The following is a 20311-nucleotide window of genomic DNA, read 5'->3' on the forward strand; positions in this document are numbered from 1 at the left end:
TGGTCATTCTGGAGTTGCTCCTTTCTCCCAGCAGCGTGGCCTCTCTTCTGTCTATTCCAGCACCATCATCATCCCAAGGCAAGGCTCCCGAACCGCATCTCACCCAGTTCCAGCCCCACTGTTGCTTGTTTCTCCCAGAGAGGTGTGGAGCTTAATGGTCAGTCTAGAATTAAAACTGCATTGCAGGAAAATCAAAGAAGAGCTCTGTGCATTCTTCTCACTAGGCTCTCTCCCGACGGGGACACTCATGCCTCCTCCGCTTCTGTTCTTCCACTTTCATCAGACTGGATTAAGAGAATTGGCAGATGAAATGGTGTATCCATATAATTCCCTATCATTGGTATGGTTTTATTAAAAATTTAAGGTAAAGTTGTAATAAAATATATCTATAAGAAAAAACTGGATTACATAAATGCCAAATAAGGAATAGCTTCGGGTTTTTTCCGGAATGAAATTCTAACTCCACCACTTGAGCTGTGTGATCTAGGCAGTTACTCAGACTCAATGTGTCTCGGCTGTCCTCATCTGTAAATGTCTTTATCTGTAAAATGGTGAAGATGTTATGGTGAAAACCTCCCAAAGTTGCTGTTATAAAATAACATGTGTAAAGCACCTGGCATAAAACAGATGCTCAACTGAGTGAGGGCTTCGAATTTTGGATTTAGGAATGAGCCAGAAGTATATCTGGGATTAGAAATCAGCCAGAGATGAGAATAGCCTAAGCAACTGAACAAAATAAGGTGAAAAAAAAACAGCAAGCAATAAGAACAGGCATGTGGCTGGAGAACTGCACCTGGGTGCCGGCCACTGTTATTTCCTTCCTTGAATTCTTGGATTAGCAGGCATGGAAATAAATAAACTCCTAAGTAGCATCCTTATTATTAAATTAGATAATGCATATTAAAACACTTTGAAAAAATGGAACATGCTAGAGCAACCTAAAAGACAATAATGTTAGAAGCTTATAGTTGCAGTATATAGAGAGATTTGTTAAGTTTATCTCGTAAGTGGGGGGATGAAGAGTAGGAGGATGGTATTGTGAAATACCTGTGGAAAATAGGAATCTTGGTCCAGTAATCAATTCCCATAGGAACCTAAGAATAGCTTCCAGCTCACAGAGCCTTCTACAGGGAAATTACTCAGGATCTAAGGCATCTTGAGGACCTGATGACTGTTCTTCCCTTTTGGAAGTAGAAGATCATGGAACCCTGCTCCTCCCCACTTAACACACAGATGTTCTCTGTGCGCTTCTTGTGTCTTGTCATAACTCCTTCAATTACCGAAGGGCTGATTCTCTCTGAGTATTCTAATACACATGCCCAAGGCAGAAATTGACAAAGTCAATGAGAGTCCTTATAGTCCCTATCTAGGCAGAGTTTTTCTCACCAGGCTATTTTTTTTACCAATTAGACCATGGGTTGGCTGCCCTTGGGCCAGGTGAGACCCAATGTGGAGGGGCAGGTGAATAAAAACACACAATTCCTAGGGCCTTTGCCCACAGTAAAATCTTCGGCCTATAATATTTTTCTTAGAACAAGACTGAACACGGTTAATGATGACAGATTACATGATTGCAGAAGGAAAAAAAACATTAAAAACCTCAAGCCCAATATCCAACTAAGACTCAAAAAGTTCGAAAAATGTAGTTTAAAATCTTATCAAATGTTCCATACAGATCATTTTCAAATATCTCACTGTTTAAATGAAAGTTCAGACCGTACAGAAAATCTTAAAAAAGATTTACTGACTTACCTTAAAAATTATAGTAGTTAAAAATGCTTAGGTCAAACTTCAGCAAACTAATTTGAGACTATACTAAAATCTGTAGAACTAGGGGAGCAAAAAGTACCACAAGATGGCAGCATTGTCCCATCTGTGCTTTATCAGGTTGTAAGACTAAGATGTGCTCACCAGTTGAGCCTGCTCTAAAATTGTCCGCACCTTCCTTAAAGTTACTGTATTTTTAAAACCGAACAGCACCTAGTTGACAAAGCAGGTAAAAATCTAAATGGCAGATAGGCTATCAATTTTTCTACAGTCCAGTACTTTCATCATCTCTGAGGTCATTTGATTCCCAAGATCTTGGGACTGGCTATCATTATTATTTTTTCATCTAATTGAATATGCAATTAAGCATGGAAGCAGTGGTTTGGATTATCCAAGGATTACAAGCTCCTAAACCATGTTTGAATTGCAGAAATTTAATCTTATTATGGTAGTATTCCTTATTTGGCATTTATGTAATCCAGTTCTTTATTATAGTTATTTTTAATATCTGTATATCTCTTTTTGGTTCAATTTAATCTCAACTGTGATGATTAATTTTATGTGGCAACTTGGCTAGACCATGGTACCTAGATATTTGGTCAAAATACCAATCTAGGTGTTTCTGTGAAGGTATTTTTTTAGATTAGACTAACATTTAAATCAGTAGACTTTCAGTAAAGATTACCATCTAACTCTCCATAATGTGGGTGGAGCTCAATCAATCAGTTGAAAGCCTTAAAAGAAAAAGACTGAGGTCCCCTGAGGAAGAGGGAATTCTGCCTCGAGACTGCCTTTGAACTCAAGCTGCAACATCCACTCTTCCCTGGGGCTCTAGCCTGCCAGCCTGCCAGCCTTCCCTGAAGATTTCGGAATTGTCGGCCCTCACGATCATGTGAACCAATTGCTTAAAATGAACCAACCAATCTCTCTCCTTTTCTCCCTCCCTCTCTCTGCTTTTTAAACTAGTCATAATTGTCTCTCTTGACTACTTCTTTCACTCTTAATGGCTCTGTAATAAACCTAGTCTCACCCAAATGCTAACCTGAGCACTACACAGGCATCTGGCTTAATACAAGCAAAAGAACTAAAACAGTATGAATAAGCTAGCCAACAGAACAAATCTTAAATATCTGATTAATCTGTACAAAAATATTTGAACAAATATACAATATAGGAATTATCTTCATCCAAAAGGAAAACCTAGAAACTAAGTAACTTTTAATATGTGCACAGTGAATTTAGAGGTTTAATCATTATGAATCACTGCTTTAGAAGAAATTATATATATGATGAATCTAATAAAATCTATAGACTAATCCTGAGAAACAGATACATACAAAATTCTGTGACGAATTTATGAGAGTTCATGTCTCCTCCAAAGGTCATCTAGAAAAGTCCCTCTCCCAGGGAGTCCAAGGACTCTGAGGTTAAAAAATATAACAAACCTCACCTCAAACATTCTGTTATTTATAGGTTAAACATGCAGAAATCCTCATGAAGCACTTTCTACCAAACCACTAAAAGTAGTGGCTATTATCTGTATTCTCAAGTAGTGAACGATTTCATGAATTTGGGTTATTTCAACTAGAATCTTTTCACAATATTTTCTTTCACTTTTCTGAAAAAAGATTTCATGAGTGGACCAGTCATTTTGTGACACAATCTACAGAGAACCAGTCATTTTGTGACACAATCTACCTTGAGAGGAAGGTGACAGGAAAGGAAAGCAAAGTGGAATGTTTGAAATAATGTCCATAAAGGGAAGTAAACAATAGTGCTTGATCGATGACTTCGATAACTTGGAGGCATTTTTTTAATTAAACGTGTAAAAAGTAGTCCTCAATTTACAAGCTCAAAATCAGACAAATGTATAAGGATGTATAGCTGGCATGTTTACAAACTGTATCCACCCAAACACTCACAGAGGACACAATCCATGTTATATTCCACAGCAGCATATCTACATATTTCCTACCAAGTAAATACAAAATTAACTCCCATCATTTTAGTTCATTACATATGTGATATAGTGTCAAAACAAATGCAATTTTTTTCACCTAAAATATCAAAGGCAATATTTTTTCGACCCAAGTACAAATTCATTATTTTGTGCAAAAATACAGTAAGACTAATTATAAGGGTTATGTTCAGGTTTAGTCAGTAAGGTATGTTTCTGTGCTACTAAAATACAACTAAAGTTTTAGATTTCAATTACCAAGGTAACCATTTCTGATTTACAATTGACCTAAAAATAGTGAATGCTAATATATATAGTCTTGACATTTAGAAAAAAAATCTTCAAAATTTAAATATAATTCTAAAAGTATATGTGCCTTGCCATTCATTCAATAAACATGATTTATTTTAATACAAGTCACAAAAGCTCAATTAATAGGAATTTTCTATATCTTTCCTGCCTCCTATCTATTTTAGTCTTAAATCTGACTTTATATAAAAAGCAGCAGTTCAGAATTTATTTTATAAGATTAATCCCAAAAGTTCTGAGTAGCTTTTAAACTATTCATTACTTATAAATATAAATCACTAGATAGTCTGAACCAGTGTTAGTAGTTCCTTGCATCAGAATGACCTGGGGAGCACTTTAAAATTTGCATGGGACCCACCTCAGAAGTACTAAATAACAATCTTCCTGAATGTCTGCTTTTGTTTTAAGTTCCCATGCGATAATGATATGCAGCCTCTTTGGGAACCTCTGACCTACACCACTAGACAGCGGTTCTCAGCTTCTAAGGTGCATCAGAATCAGTTGCGGAAAATTTAAAAAAAAAAAAAAAAAAGCCAAACAGATTTGCTTTAGTAGATAGAGTGGTGTCCAGGAACTAGCATTTAAACAACCATTGCAGTTAATTCACAAATCACTCTGAGAAACAATGCACAGCCTTTGTCAGGTTATGAGTACATTCAGTAATTTAGGTGACATTGCCCTGCAAGCCCTAATGAATCCTGCCCTAGGCAGTGTTAACTAGTATTTAAGAGTAATATGTAGCCTTCCAAAATAAAATACATATTCTTAAATATATGGTCAAAGTCAAGTAAATTGTGAGATCATAATTCATTCATTAAAGAAAGGAAAGGCTTTCAAACAAACAATTTAAACCTTTAAACAGACTAGTTCTTATCATTCAATTTAAATCTAATGCCCTCTCCATCATTAATTAGCCCAATAAGTGATCAGAGGTAGTAAGGCCAGCTTACCCAAAATGTAATGCAGATTATAAAAGATACACCTTCTAATTACATATCTTTATAGGTTCTGTACAATTTCTATGTAATAGAGATTGGAGATAAGTTGGATATTAAATAATACTAAAACAGTGAATAATACACTCTCAATTTTAAACAACAAAACTTCATATTTCCCTCGCATAAGTTTCTACTTATTAGGGAGAAAGAATCTAGAAAACACTAAAGGTATCATGCTGCTTCTTTTGTGAAGAAGCTATTCACTAATATTCCACAATCTGTCATTATCTATAAAATAGGTAGCTGGTATGTATCATTTACTTTAAGGACTTTTTAAAAGCACAGAAAAAAAATAACCACAGGTAATGCCACACAGCAAATCAGAGAGAAATAGCAGTTAGACCTTCCATTTGGAAAGCTGAGCTCACTATCTTATCAACTTGACAACTGTATCTCAGTGTGTGATAACTCTTACTAAGTATTATAAATATTTAAGCACATTTGAGTGTGTGGAAGCTCTACCACCACCTCTGCCAAACTTGAAGAATAAATATAATGTACTATGAAGCCAGAAGCTACATAAGAACTAAATAGCAACAACAACACTAGGATGAAGAAAGCGTGTGTGGTTAGTGGAATCTATCCGGCATCTTCTTCACCCTCGCCTTTGTGTTAATGCTATTATTTCTTGTGTACACACTTTTCTATATTCTTCACAAAGGATTATTCCACCTTTTTTCCATGGCATAATTCAACAGATTTCTTCTTAATCAAGCAATGAAAAGGCAACTGCCAAAAACCAGCACTGTACTGCCAGAAAGGCAAGTCATTTCATAAAATAAAAAACCAAAACTTTTAAATCCAAGTAAATTAAATCTAAAAACTCCATACTAACTTTTAACCATTTAGAGTCTGGACTATTAAAATAATCAAACCATTTACCAGTTTATAAATGATTCAAGGCCAAAATAATAAATTTTCAAATTAAGAAAAACAAGTTGAAAAGTTACATATAAATAACCAAACCAAGTGACAGTAGGTCTTTTACTTAGGGGAAAAAAATCTTCTTGAATGGCTAAAATGAAGATATAGAGACAGCATTACTGGGGAAAGGATTTCAAAACAAGACACAATGTATACATATAAGGCACTACCTTAACTTCAGCCCACACTTAGGTCATCTTAGATCCAAAGACTATGGGACAGGGGAAGGGAAGAACACACAAACACATTCAACTTTTCATGTCCTTTTAGCTGGTTTGGCAGTTAACTGCTTTTCTCTTTCAAATTCCTTCTCTCGTTGCTGCTCCCTTTCCAACTCTTCTTTTTGTCTCTTCTGCTGCAGTTTAAGTGCTCTTTTCTATGTCAAAAAATTCAAAAACCAAGAGAACAATCAAGGCTTATAAATTATGACCTAATTTAAAAGTAATAGTGCTTTGAGTTGAGGTAATCAATACTTATTAATAAATTTCATATGTAACTTTTAAATTCATTCTGGGTAATTTAAGGTCCCTTTGATACAAAAATATTTGTTACTCCAAATTCTTATTAAATGAAAATTGCAGTGACATAGTCAGAGAATATGAGCTGACTAGCCTAGCTATTAGTAGAAAGCACAGAGAAGGCTCAAAAAAGTATACTTTAAAAGAAAACAATGTACTATGAACTAAGTATGTTATTTTATATGGAAATATAAGAAGCCAGAAAATGAATACTAAAGAAAAATGGACATTCGAATCTCTACTTTTACAAAGAATGTGAAAGAATTCTCAACTCACTTTTAACTTTGATGTCTTTTCATGAAGCATCAGCATGTCTTTTCTTATATTCACCAACTTGGCATGATAGTGTTTAGCTTCAGTGAACTTAACATGGAAAAATAAATGCAAAATCCAGTTAAAATAGACTGAAATATCAAAATGGATAAGTAAATCAATGTTTAAATTACAGTTCATTCTTCCTAAAATGGGCGAATTTTTAAAAACCTTAATTATATCCACATTTTAATTCCAAAATTTAAATTTTACTTAAACCATTAGTAGGATTGAAAAACAATTGATTCAGTTCAGATTGATAAAAAGTTGCTAAACATAAAACAGACATTTATATTGTATAGAGATTACATTTTGTTTTAAATGTAATACAATCCTAAAATTTCAGTAAGACTTTCTAAAATACTACCAGTTTCATCTGAGAAAAGTAAAACACTCTCTACTGTCTTTACAAAGGAGAGATGGAGCCAAGAATACACAGGACAGTTTAAGTGTCTGCCCATCAAGAAAAGCCAAGCTGTATCTACAAAGCCTGAGAGGGCTGTGGGCTCCTGAAGCCAGATCAAGCAGAACGATCTCTGTAAGGACACTTTCCTTCCCAAGGAGTGATAAGTACAGACTTTCCATCTCAGCCAGAGATGGCAGAGAAGGAAAAAAAACACCGCATTCGCAAGCAAGATAACAGAAAAAGACGACCAGGTAACAAAAATGAGAGAAATATCAGTAGAGAGATGAGCAACCTTCAGGCAGCGATATATGTAAAGTCATAGTCTGATAAGCTCTAGAGCTTACAGACCCTCTTTCTCTCCAAACCTTCCAATTTTCAGTTCCTAAATAACAATCAAAACCACTCTTGGGCTGAGAGAAGGAAAAAGAGGAAGAGACTTCATTTCTGCTCCTTCAGACTGAAGCAATAGTATTACATCTGCTTGGTTCATTTATTTATCATTCATTCATCAAATATTCTTTCTCTTGCTACAAGAACTCAGGAAAGACAAAAGTAGGTCAGCGTAGCCCTGCCCATCTCTTTCACAAGAAGTGAGGAACTACTGAGTAGAAGATTTTGCATTTACTACCACAGGCCTCTGCCTAATGCTAGAGAAGATGGACATTCTTTTTGATTGCTATAAAAGGAAACATTCCACAAAATCATGCGAACCAAGCTATCTGTAACATTCAAGATGAAGAGAAAGGTAGCCCTAGCTTCCTTTTTTGTTAATTCCTGTTTCTTAAAATAAAGAGTATCGGTTCCTTTCATCAAAAAGCTACAGAGCTTCTGATAAAATTCAACTATTGTCATTTATATTGAAAGATATAAAGAGGCCGTAAAGGACCTTCAAAGGGTCCATTTCATCGTTAATTTATTACGGCATTATGAAAATGCCATACAATTAAATAAAATGCAAATTTAAAAAGTCATGTAATTGATAAAAGGATATACAGTTTCCTTAAGGGGAAAAACAGTACCCCAAAAAGTTCCTTACTTTTAGTTCTCTTTTATAAAAAGTCAATAATTACGAGATCTATCCCAGACTTTCATAAGTAAGTTCTATTTCTTATCACAAGTTCAACACCTGAAATATAACAATTCAAGACAATGAAAATTTCAGTAAAGTAAATCAAGGTTTCCTGTTTAAAGACGAAGTCTAAACTTTAAAAATTAGAGGAAAAGATCCCAGACATACATAAGTCCAAAGTTGGGAGGATAAACCTACCTATTTCCAAAACAAGATGTCATCAAGCTATGTCAACTAAATCATACTTACCAAAGCATTAATATCCAACATAGAATGACATTCTTTAAATTTTGAAATCTCTTGTTCCAGTGTGTCTAATAATACAACTTGGTTCTGCCTGAAACAAAAGCATACGGCCACAATAAACTTTATATACTGTAAGTGCTGGTTCATTAAAAGGAATCACATTCATCTTTGTTAATGTTAAAGGTAGAAATTAAGCTAGAAATTTGTTAACTCTTCAAAGCTTATTTGGTCTAGTAAAATATTTTTCAAAATAATACTCCAAACCCACATTCTAATAACCAAATGTGTCTTTTATTCTTGCCTCAATTTTAGGTTCTAATAACTAAACCCACCAAAGTATTTAAAATTATTTTATTACTTGTTATTTCAGGCAATTCTCTACATTATCCCATAAGAGTTTTTTACACTGTCTTATCCAAGAAACTTGATGTTTTATATGTATTAAAATTACAACATTACCACAAAGGAAATGAGGAACAATGACTTGTTAGAGTTGGGGGAAATACAATATCAAGGGATAATAAGTATAAAGGAATAATTAAGATGAAAAAACAGGACTAGGAATCACAAAATTCACCTGCCAATAACCAATTGGGTGATCTTGGAAATTTTTATATCTCTGGGCAAGAATTTCTTCATTTACAAAGCGAGAAGGTCAGACCAGGTAACTTCTAAGATTCCTCATTAAAATTGATTCAAAATCTTCTGTTTTCGAAGAACAGAAGCTAATCTAGTATTTCTCTCCAGATCAACCAATGCCAGGATCACAGGAATAAGTGACACTGAGGGGTCACCCAATGAAATATTTTAAAAATAACTACAAAGAAAATTATGACATGATTTGTTTGTGAAACTACACTAAACAGAGAACAGTGATGAAAAAAGAAATAGCAATGAAGAAACTAAAGGGCAGTTACACCTCCACCACCTAGCACTAATAGGACACACCCCAGAGGTCACAAGTTTGTCCTTTCAGCTCTGACTAGACTACAGAAGGTAAGATACAGAATGGATGAAAGGAGACCACAGCATATCAATAATCTAAGATAAGTGAGACAGCAAAACAGGCTATTACAACTGGAAAAAGATAAGAGAAAAATTAACGAAACCAAAAATTGGTTCTTCAAAAGATCAATAAAATTGATAAACCTCTACCTAGACGAACAAAGAAAACGAGAGAAGACATAAATTACTAACATAATTTATGGAAGAGAAGTCATTGCTACTGATCCCATGGACATTAAAGGATAATAAAGGAATAATTTCAACAACTCTATGTCCACAAATTTGATAACCTAATGATGTAAATGACTAATTTCTTGAAAGACACAAACTACCAAAACTCACACAAGGAGAAACAGATAAGCTAAGTAGGCCTATATTTACTAAAGAAATTGAATCGCTAAGTAATAACTTCCCCGAAATCAAAGTACCAGGACCAGTTGGTGTCACTGGTGAATTCCACCAAACATTTAAAGAAGAAATCATACTAATTCTCCACAATCTCTCTCAGAAAAAAAGAAGTAGAGGAAGCACTTCCTAATTCATTCTGAGGCCAACATTACCCTAAAGGCAAAATCAGATAACGACATTACAAGAAAGGAAAACTATAGACCATTACCTTTCATAAACATAGATGTAGAAATCATCAACAAAACATTAACAAACCAAATCCAACAATGTATAAAAATTATATAGCACAACCAAGTGGGATTTATTCCAAGTATGCTAAACTGGTTCAACATTAGAAAATGTAATCCACCACATCAACTATCTAAAGAAGAAAAACCATATGGTCCTATCGGTTGACAGAAAAGTATTTGACAAAGTCCAACACTTGTTCATAATTAAAACACTCTCAACAAATTAGGAAGAGAGGGTAACTTCCTCAACTTGAAAAAGAGTGAATAAAAAAAAAGCCTACATCTAACATCACACTTGTGAAAAATTAGAAGATCAGAAACAAGGAAAGGAAGAAATTAAACTGTCTTTGTTCACAAATGACATGACTGCCTACGTGTAAAATCCCAAAGAATCAACAAAAAAATCCTCCTGAAACTGGTATGTGAATATAGCAAAGTTTCAAGATAGAAAGTTAATAAACAAGTCAGTTGCTTTCCTGTACACCAGCAGTAAACAATAATCCCCCTCAAATGAAATACGCTGGTATAAATCTAACAAAATATGTACATGATCTATATGCAAAAACCCTTTCCAGATTGGTTTAAAAAAAGATCTAAATAATGAAGAGCTACTTCAAGTACATAGAATAAAAGACTCAATGTTGTTAAGGTATTAATTCTTCCCAACCTGACCTATAGATTCCATGTAATCCCAATTTAAATCCTAACAAGTTATTTTGTAGATATCGACAAATGAATTCTAAAATTCACATGGAAAGGCAAAGACCTAGAATAGCCAACACATACCGAAGAACAAAGTTGGAAGACTTAGCTACCCAATTTCAAGATTTATTATAAAACTATAGAAATCAAGACGGCATGGTGTTGGTGAAAGAAGACACACATTGATCAATGGAACAGTATAGAACAGTATAGAAATAGACTTACACAAATATAATCAACTACTCTTTGATAAAACAGCAAAGGCGATGCAGTGGAGAAAGGACAGTCCTTTCAACAAATGGTGAGGGAACAACTGGACATTCGTGTACAAAGAAATTAACCTAAACACAGACCTTACACCTTTCATAAGAATGAACTCCAAACGGATCATAGATCTAAAAGTGAAATGTAAAACTCTAAAACTTCTAGAGAAAAACACAAGAGAAAATCTAGGTAACCTTGGTTTGGTGATGAATTTTTACATGCAATACCAAAAGCATGCTCCATTAGAGAAAAGAGTGATCAAGTCAGATTTTTAATTTATTAAAAACTGCTCTGCAAAAGACATTGTTAAGAGAATGAAAAGACAAGCCACACACTTGGAGAAAATATCTGCAAAACACATAAAGGACTTGTATCCAAAATATACAGAGAATTCTTAAAATGCAACGATAAGAAAATAAACAACCCCATTGAAAAAAGGGCAAAAGATCTGAATAGATATCTGTCGTATAATCATGAATTTGTCTGATCTTTGTCCCAGGTTCTTGGCATGTCAATTTTCAGACTTTCAGACTTTCCCAAATGATACAAGTATCTTTGTTAATCATGAGCCCCTTGGATCACATCTGAGTTTATACTAATAAGGTATAAACATCTAGGGCCTCAGAAAGGGAGCTGGTCATGCCAGAACGATCGACCATGTGGTCAGAGGATTGGGGCTTTGAGCCATGTGATAACAGCCTATCCTCCAGAGAAGGGAGGGCGGGCAAGAGACTGAGTTCATTTACGTGGCCAATGAGTCAATCAATTATGCCTACATAATGAAACCCTAATAAAATCTCTGGACACCAAAGCTGAGGAGAGCTTCTTGGTTGGTGAACACATCAATGTGCTGGGAGGGTGATGCACCTTAATTTCATTAGAAGAGGGCACAGAAGCTCAAAGCTCTGTTTGGGGTGCTCTCATGCCTTGCCCTATTGTGTCTGTCATTTGGCTGGTTTTGATCTGTATCTTTTTTAATAAAATTGTAATTGTAAGTATAGTGCTTTCATGATCCATAAGTCTAGATGCTCTAGAAAAAGATTTTGGAGAATATTTAGCTACAATATAATGGAGCAAAAATGACCGAACTTCCTTTCCCCTGAAGTTTTGTATAATCTTTGGTAAGTATGCTAGTGGTGATTGTAAAGCCCTTACGTAGTACCTAAGGAATGATCCTCTGAGAAAAAAGCTATTTCCAAGCCTATATTATTTATCTCAAAGGGAGCTCCACTGAGATTACTCACAACTGCACCACCCCAGCTACTTTTAGGGACTTGAATCCTAGACTCTCTTTATCTTTCTTTTAAATGTTCTTAAAATGATAAATACATATAAAAAAAAGTTCACAACCCTTCTTTTATATAAAGCTAAATTTTGTTCTTGGTCTTCCTTACCCATTGCTAGCTACAAAGTAAACCTAATTTCTGTCTACTACTACCTTCTCCTCCACCTCTGTAGGCCTATTTCTTTAATGGCAAAGTGGCTTAATAAAAATTAAACTGTTTGATGACAGAGCCAAGACCAGGACCCAGGTGCCTCTCAGTCCAGTTCTCTTTCTCCTGCATTTTTATCAATAGGGAAATTTATGGAGACATAAAAGAGGCAGTTAATAAAAAAAATTTTTTTTCTTTCTCTGAAATTTACTTATCTTTCCTTAACACTAAAGAAGTGTAATAACTGATTATTCATCCTATTTGATTGCTACCACTAATTCTACTACTACTTGTGTAATCTTTTCAAGTTACTTCTCTGAACCTGTTTCCTCAAATGTAAACAAGGATAATATCAGAAACTTCGTAAAGTTAATCTTAGGATTAACTGAGATACAGTATATAAAGTGGTGGGCATGTAGTACATATAGTAATAAATAGTAGCTGATTTTACTGTCAGCATCATCATTATCTGGGTGCCTAGGAAGATAAGTGGGGTTATTCAAAACACTTAAATTTTAGCCAATGGCCTCATCAACTAAACTCTGCAATTAAACCTTGACTTCCTATAAGTAAAGTGTAGCCAAATACGTTTTACTTGCAGAATTTCTTACCTTCCTTCAGCCTATTGTACATCATCCAAATGGCCCCACAAAAGTTTTATGACTTTCTTTGCCATAAGGAGTGACTGGTGTTAAAATACAAGGCATATCACACACTAGGCGATGAAACATCTCACTTGGAACTAGCCGAAAATCAAGAATGTTGCCAACTCTCTAATTATGCTAGTGTACCACATTTAGTAGACACAGTACTACTTTTATACTAATTTATCACCTTCAAATCCAAAGATTATAACATTACTTCTAATATTTATTAAGTGGAAATAGTTGTTATTATTCCTGTTGATTATTTTGCCCTAACAAAGTCTTTTGGGATAGTTTTCAAAGGGTATACCTTAGAGTCGCAGCAGTTCATAGCCAGCTTAAAGCTGACTATCACAAAAAGAAATGATAGGCCAGCTTGAGAAATTCAGAAAGGTCCTAACCCAGAAGGAAGAAGCTCAATCTGTTGTTTCTAGGTGAGAGGTGACAAAGTCAAGTGTATGTCTACATACGGATCCCACTCTATGGGTCTCATTCTTCCTTATCTTGTTCTTCTCCTAACATATCTTCTAATCTTTTGCTTAGCTAGTAGAGTTATCTACTAAAAATGAAATAGACCATTTCCAAAAAAAGATACCTAAGAATTTCTGGCAATTCATGTGAATCAGTGATTGAATACAAATGTGACTCTATGGCAATTTTGCAACTCTACGGCAATTTTGCAACTCTACTCAGAAATAGGTGTATACCCATCCTACAACATTCTCAATAGGCAAGACTTTCATAAAATAATGGTAGAAGTCCAAAACTAACCAAAGAGTCCAAATGAAATTTAGGGCTACTTCTTAGAAGCCAAACACTCTGGGAATATTCATTTCACTTTTTCTGTTTAGACTACTGTGAACTCTTCTGCTCCCATTTTCTGTCACTGACTATATAGAAATACTCAACTGTATGAAATGTTACAAAATATTATACAGTATATACTTATACAGTAAATGATGACTATGTCAGAAGGGAAGTGAGTGCATCTGTGGTTTTTGTTAGCTCACGTGAGTTCCTGGAGGGCTTGTTTTGATCTCTGCAGATCTGGAAGGTAGTGAGAAAGCAATCCTTCTGCCAGTTGCTCCACAGCTTTGTCTTCAACAGTCAAGTCCTCTATTAACCCTTCATCTGGAGAAGTGTCACTTAAACCTATCCCCAAGCAAAAATCAAATTTAGGAAGCTTTTAAACTGACACAGGGATAAGAGAGTAGTAGAGAGGCAGGGAAGGAGGCTGGCAGTGGGGTTCAGGGTACATATAACGGGGTAGTACAGGTATTCTTTCTCTTTTTAACTTTTACCTTCTGAGCACACTCTAAAAAATGGATTATAAGCGTTCAAAGTGTGTTTTAATGCTACTTGTATAAGGTTAAAAGAACAATAATGTATGCAAAATTCTGTTTATGTATTTTTCATGGCAGAAGATTTATAGTTTTCAATAGATTATTAAAGGAGTCTGAGGCAGAAAAGTGGAAAACAATCACTGAATGAGAGAAATTCTTCTTTTCAAAAGCATGAAAGAATTTAAACACAATGCCTAAAAGTTTTTTTTTCATTTCTAAGGAAGTAAAAATGTGGGTCAATATTTATTTTGCACATAGCTTGATATATTATTTACATATAAAAGGGGGTTGTTTTGTCATTTATTAGGAGATATTCTAAGAATTTCTTCTCTCTTGAGATTCAGAACCTTAATTTACCATAGAAAATCATGTACAATAATTGTCATGTGTGTAAATTTAGATGTGATGCCAGGAACTACGCCTCGAACTTTTCCTTTGAATAAAAGCAGTGTGCCAGTCATTAGAAATGTCTAAAAAATACCCATCAACTACTACCTAAAAAGTACAAAACAATTTCTAAATAGGGTTCGATGACTGGTTTGTAAGATTTTAGAATCACTGATTTAGAATGAGAAAAAAAATGAGATGGGCATATTACTAAAATTGTACTCTAAAATCATTTTAAAACTAATATTAAACTCTAAATAAAACATCTCTCTTTAATCATAATCTGGCACCAGTAATAGGATCCGACATCTTTTATTTATGTACATGCTGTAAGTGCAGTTAGTGCAAAACAACGTCAATGTATCCAGCAAGCAGATGGAAGAGCAAGTGGAGAGGGACTCAAGTTGCACACATACACAAGGAAGTCATATTTATAGAGGCAACTTATCAAAGTGTGAAAAGGAGATCACTGAGGAAGAGCATGACCAAGAAAGGGCTGAGAGCACTAGCTGTATATAATCCCTATATTTCTGGGACAGAAGGAAAAGAAAAGGCACCTCCAAAGCTTTGCAGCCTTTCTCATCTAGAGTTCCTCATCTGAAACACAGAACACGAAACTGCTCGTGAGTGACTATTTCCTCAATTCTCCCAAAGACGGTACAGATATAGTACCATTCCAGATGCACAGAAAGTCAGTATATTCAATGGATGCCTTCATTAGGGCTTACTTCTCTCTTGGAAGGCGGGTAGAGAAAGAATGCTGGACGAACAGGGATGCAGTAATGTCAACAAGCAAAGCAGAACATGCATGAGTGAGTGGTTAATAATACTGGATACATCAAGTCTCTCTCTGAATTACAAAACGGTCATCCTTCAGATTTATCCTCAACCACTAATGTATAACAAATAGCCAACATGTTGCAATCACGTAAACGCAGAATGACTTCATCAACCACTTCCAACTGCACCCGAACACCGCTTCCCCCTCCAGACCTCATTTCCCGCCCATGCAGCTGGACTGGAGGGCCCGCAGTTAGTCACTTCCGCGCTGGAGCCAAAGCCTCTGGTGAGCTGCTGCATGCCCAAAGGAGCAACTCCCGCGGGCGGCCCTGGGAGACCCACCCACTCCGTCCTCGCTGCCCCGCCCCATAACACATACCCGGCGTTGGCTCCCTGGCCACTAGGCGGTCCGGTGGCCCTGCCAGGACCCCGTCCGGGGGCGGCGGCTCAGGGACACTCATGTCCTTCCCGCTGAGAACAGGAAAAAGACAGCTGTGTAGGCGGTCAGATGCAGTAAGGAGGGACCAAAAGTGTCCAGCGCTCAGCCGGACAAGCAGCGGTTGCACTCGGAAGTGACGGAAGCGGAAGACTGCGGGCTCCGTGCACGTGACCGCGCGTCTGCACCCGCGGGGGTCCCCGTTTGGCTTCCACCACTCCTAATCCCGGACGCTCCGGGGACTCTTCGCTGACGTCGTAGTAGAGTCCGCTATCCTGGTCTCGCATCCCTGCGACGGATTGTGGGGGTGGGGAGAGAAAAGGGCGGTGACAGGAAGGGGCTTCCCCGGGTGGCTCTCGAAGATGGGAAGAGCTTGTTGAACGTGGGCGAGCAGTTAGGCTTTGTTCACTGAGGCCCTGACCAACTTTTCAACTTTAAGTCCGTCTTAAGGAAACACCTTAAGAACAAGGACTGTGTGCTTTCGCTGCAATTTGGAGCATTAAAAAATTCAGCGTTTAGCTTTCTGTGAGTTTCAACTTCGCTAATTGGGTGGGGTGGCTGGCCAGGATTCTTGTCTCTTGTTGATTGTAGGTGAATAATTTAAGGCCTGGATTGCAGCATTTACTGAACAAATTCAGCCATATTACTAGGAAATGCATTGGTGAGATCCTGTGGGATCTCGTGAATTTTGATGAAAAACACTTAGAAATGGGCAGAATCAGCCTCAGACCAAATAAAACCATCAGCTATGCCCGCTCTACCTTAGACCCTCTCACCTGGACTGTAATAGTGGCATCCTAATTTGCACCCCAAAATTGCCTTTCCAAGCAATTTTCTATGCTTCAGCAAAGCTGTCTTCAAAAAAATGACAATTTTAGTCAAAGCCTCAGAAACTTGTACCTGCTCCCCCACTGCCCTTATCAGTGCATTTATACCCCTTCTTTTGGTCTCCTTTCCTCTCAAGATTAGCTCCTCACTACCTGTGGTAAGTAGAACAATGCCCCCACCCCAAAATATCCAGTCTTAATCCCCCAAGTTTCACTGAAAAGAGTAATTAAGATTGTTAGTCACCTGACCAAAAAATCGATTATCCTGGATTACTGAGTGGGCCCATTATAATCAAAGGGCCTTCAAAACTGGAAAAGGGTGGCAGAAGAGAGTCAGAAGGGAGATAGGACTATAAAGGATGATTAAAGAGTTGCAACATCATTGGCTTTGAAAATATTGGAAGGGGGCCATTGGCCAGGATTATGACCTCTAAAAGCCTGAAAAGACAAGGAAATGGATTCTTCCCTAGAAACTCTAGAATAGAACTCAGCCCTGCTGACACCCTAATTTTAACCCAATGAGACCTACATTGGACTTCTGACCTACAGAACTATAATAAATTTGTATCACTTTAAATTTGTGGTAATTTGTTACCACGGCAATAGGAAAGTAATGGACTACCCTTCAAACATCCTTTGTTCCGTCCAAGAATGGAATGTCTGCAGTGCTCTTGATCATGCTTCAGCCTGGACGTTTCAAAGTCTAATTCATCTTTCAAGGCTTGGCCTAAGTATTACCTTTAATTTAAAATTATTCACAATCTCACCTCCCCTCCATTCCCTGTCAATCACTGACCTTTTTACTCCATAATTTTGCCTTTCCAGAATATCATATATTTGGAATCATACGGTATGTAGCCTTTCCAGATTGGTTTCTTTCACTTAGTAATATGTATTTAAGATTCCTTCGTGTCTTTTCATGGCTCATTTCTTCTTGTCATAGAGTAATATTCTATTGTCTGGAGGTACCACAGTTTATCCTTTCACTATTGAAGGACATCTTAGCTGCTTCCAAATATAGGCAATTCTGAATAAAGCTGCTGTAAACATCCATGTGCAAATTTTTCTGCAGAAATAATTTTCAACTCCTTTGGGTAAATACCAAGGAGCAAGATTGCTGGATCACATGGTAAGAGTAGGTTTAGTCTTTTAAGAAACTACCAAACTATCTTCCAAAGTGGCTGTACCATTTTGCATTCCCACCAACAATGAATGAGAGTTCCTGCTGCTCCACAGCCTCACCAGTATTTGGTGGTGTCAGTGTTCTGGATTTTGACCATTCTAATAGGAGTGTAGTGATATCTCATAAATTCTTAAATTTGATTTCCTGATGACATATGATATAGAACACATTTTTATTTATTTATTTTTATTATGGTGACATTGTTTAACAAAATCCAGTAAGTTTCAGGTGTACAATTCAACAGTTAGACATATATATAGCATTGTTAGAACACATTTTTTCATATGCTTATTTGCCATCTGTATATCTTCTTTGGTGAGATGCCTGTTCAAACCTTTTGTCCATTTTTTAATCAGGTTTGTTTTCTTGTTGAGTTTTAGGAGTTCTTTGTATATTTTAGACAACAGCCTTTTATTAGACATATCTTTTGCAAACATTTTCTCCAATTCTGTGGCTTGTCTTGTGGCTTTAAAAATTCTTGATGGAATTTTTAAAATGAAGACTTGAAGGGAACCTAGAATAGTGTGTCTCCATGAAAAGAAGGCAGATTCTCAATTCTCCCACAAAGACACCTGATCAGTTTTGACATTTATATGTAGGATACCTTTCTGAAGTATGCAGCAGTGGAAATAGCCAAGTATTTGATGTCAAAGACATGTTTCAATGAGAGCTAAAGCATTTATTAGTTAGGATTTTTTGGTTGCAAGTTAATAAGGCCAAACCCACCTAATCAAAACAAGGAATTTACTAACACACTGAACTTAAAATACAAGAGTTGATCTAGCTTCAGGCATAGCAATATCCAATTCCTCAAATGAAATCAGCATGTCTTCCTCTCACTCTCTCTTTGGTTCTCCACTATCTTCTGTATTGGCTTCACTCTAGCAGTGCTCTCTCGTTCTCTCACTCTCTCGCTTGCTTGCTTGCTTGCTCAAGCTCGCGGACTCTCTCTCTCTCAAATAGCTCCAAGTTTTTGTGGTCCTGACAGCTCCTTATTGAAGCCCACTCACTCCTAGAATTCATTTATTTCTATCTCTTTAAAAAATTCAAATTATTTGGATCACATGCCAGCTGTATATCAGTCCTGCATCCAAGGGATATAGAGGGTTCTTATGTGCCAGAGTGGGTCACATGTAACAGAGAGGCAGAGTCCCTTGATTGACAGTCCTGCTAGGAATTATATAAAGGCACAGGGTAGTTCCTTAGAGGAAAATCAGAGTCCTGTTACCAAAAGGATGAAGGATATTGCTCTAACCAAAGCAACAGATGTCAACTATATCAGTTATGAGATTTTAGTCAAGTCACTTATCTCTCTGAGCCACTGTTTTTTTCCATCAGTAAAAGAGGCAGGGAGATGATAATACCAGACCCATTACTTGGCATAGTTCTTGTGAGAACCAAACACTTGATAGCACATAGGAAAAGGATCAATAAACTGTAAAGCACTATTACAAATAATAGCAGCCCCTAACTAAATACTTACTATGTGCCAGAAGAAATATTATTTCTGTTATTAGTGCCTTGGTTACATATAGTCAGTAATTTGATTTTGTTTTGAAGGGGTTCAAAACAAGCTTCCCCAAGATGTGCCACTTTGGCATGTGAATTATTTTGAACTGAAGGCAATTGAGATGACTCATGAGAAACTTTAGTCTCTCCCTTAAAGAATTTATATTACGGGACTTGCACAGAATAAGACTTATCAGCAGATATAACTTTTTATGACCTACCTATCAATAGGGCAAGGAAAACTTCTAATTACTGAACATCTGCTCTTCCTATCATCCTGCAAATGAATCTTCCTTCCCTCCAAAGCCCCAAGGTGCCTTACCTCATCCTTAGCTCAGAATGTTATGTTTGTCTCATTTTCCCTCTCGGTCTCTGAGCCTCTCATGTATGTGGCATTCCCATATGTACATATATAATTAAACTTGGTCATTTCCTCTTGTTAATCTGGCTCATGTTGATTTAATTATTAGAACAGCTGGCAGAACCTAAAAAGGTAGAGGAAGATTTATTTCTACTCCACAGTTTCTTAAATAGGCTTTAGGTTTCTTAAATAACTTTCAACGTTAATTTATTTCTTAAGTAGACTTCCATGGAAAGATAAGAGAGACTAAATGATTTAAATAAGTATCAGAGAGCATGACCAGTATATGATTT

The 20311-nt window shown here is 36.4% G+C and overlaps 1 protein-coding gene across 1 annotated transcript; it reads right to left on the reverse strand.

Moving 5' to 3' along the window:
• Window positions 1-3557: 3557 nt before the first annotated feature.
• Window positions 3558-16275, reverse strand: BLOC1S6 (biogenesis of lysosomal organelles complex 1 subunit 6). The gene is made up of 5 exons (XM_006920402.3): window positions 16082-16275; window positions 14203-14344; window positions 8510-8597; window positions 6750-6836; window positions 3558-6331 (listed from the first exon to the last, which is right to left on the reverse strand). Exons 1-5 carry the CDS (start codon window positions 16161-16163, stop codon window positions 6212-6214), a joined length of 519 nt encoding a protein of 172 aa, XP_006920464.1. The 5' UTR covers window positions 16164-16275; the 3' UTR covers window positions 3558-6211.
• Window positions 16276-20311: the final 4036 nt, after the last annotated feature.

The sequence above is a fragment of the Pteropus alecto genome, unplaced genomic scaffold, assembly GCF_000325575.1.
Source record: "Pteropus alecto unplaced genomic scaffold, ASM32557v1 scaffold86, whole genome shotgun sequence".
Classification (NCBI taxonomy): Eukaryota; Metazoa; Chordata; class Mammalia; order Chiroptera; family Pteropodidae; genus Pteropus; species Pteropus alecto.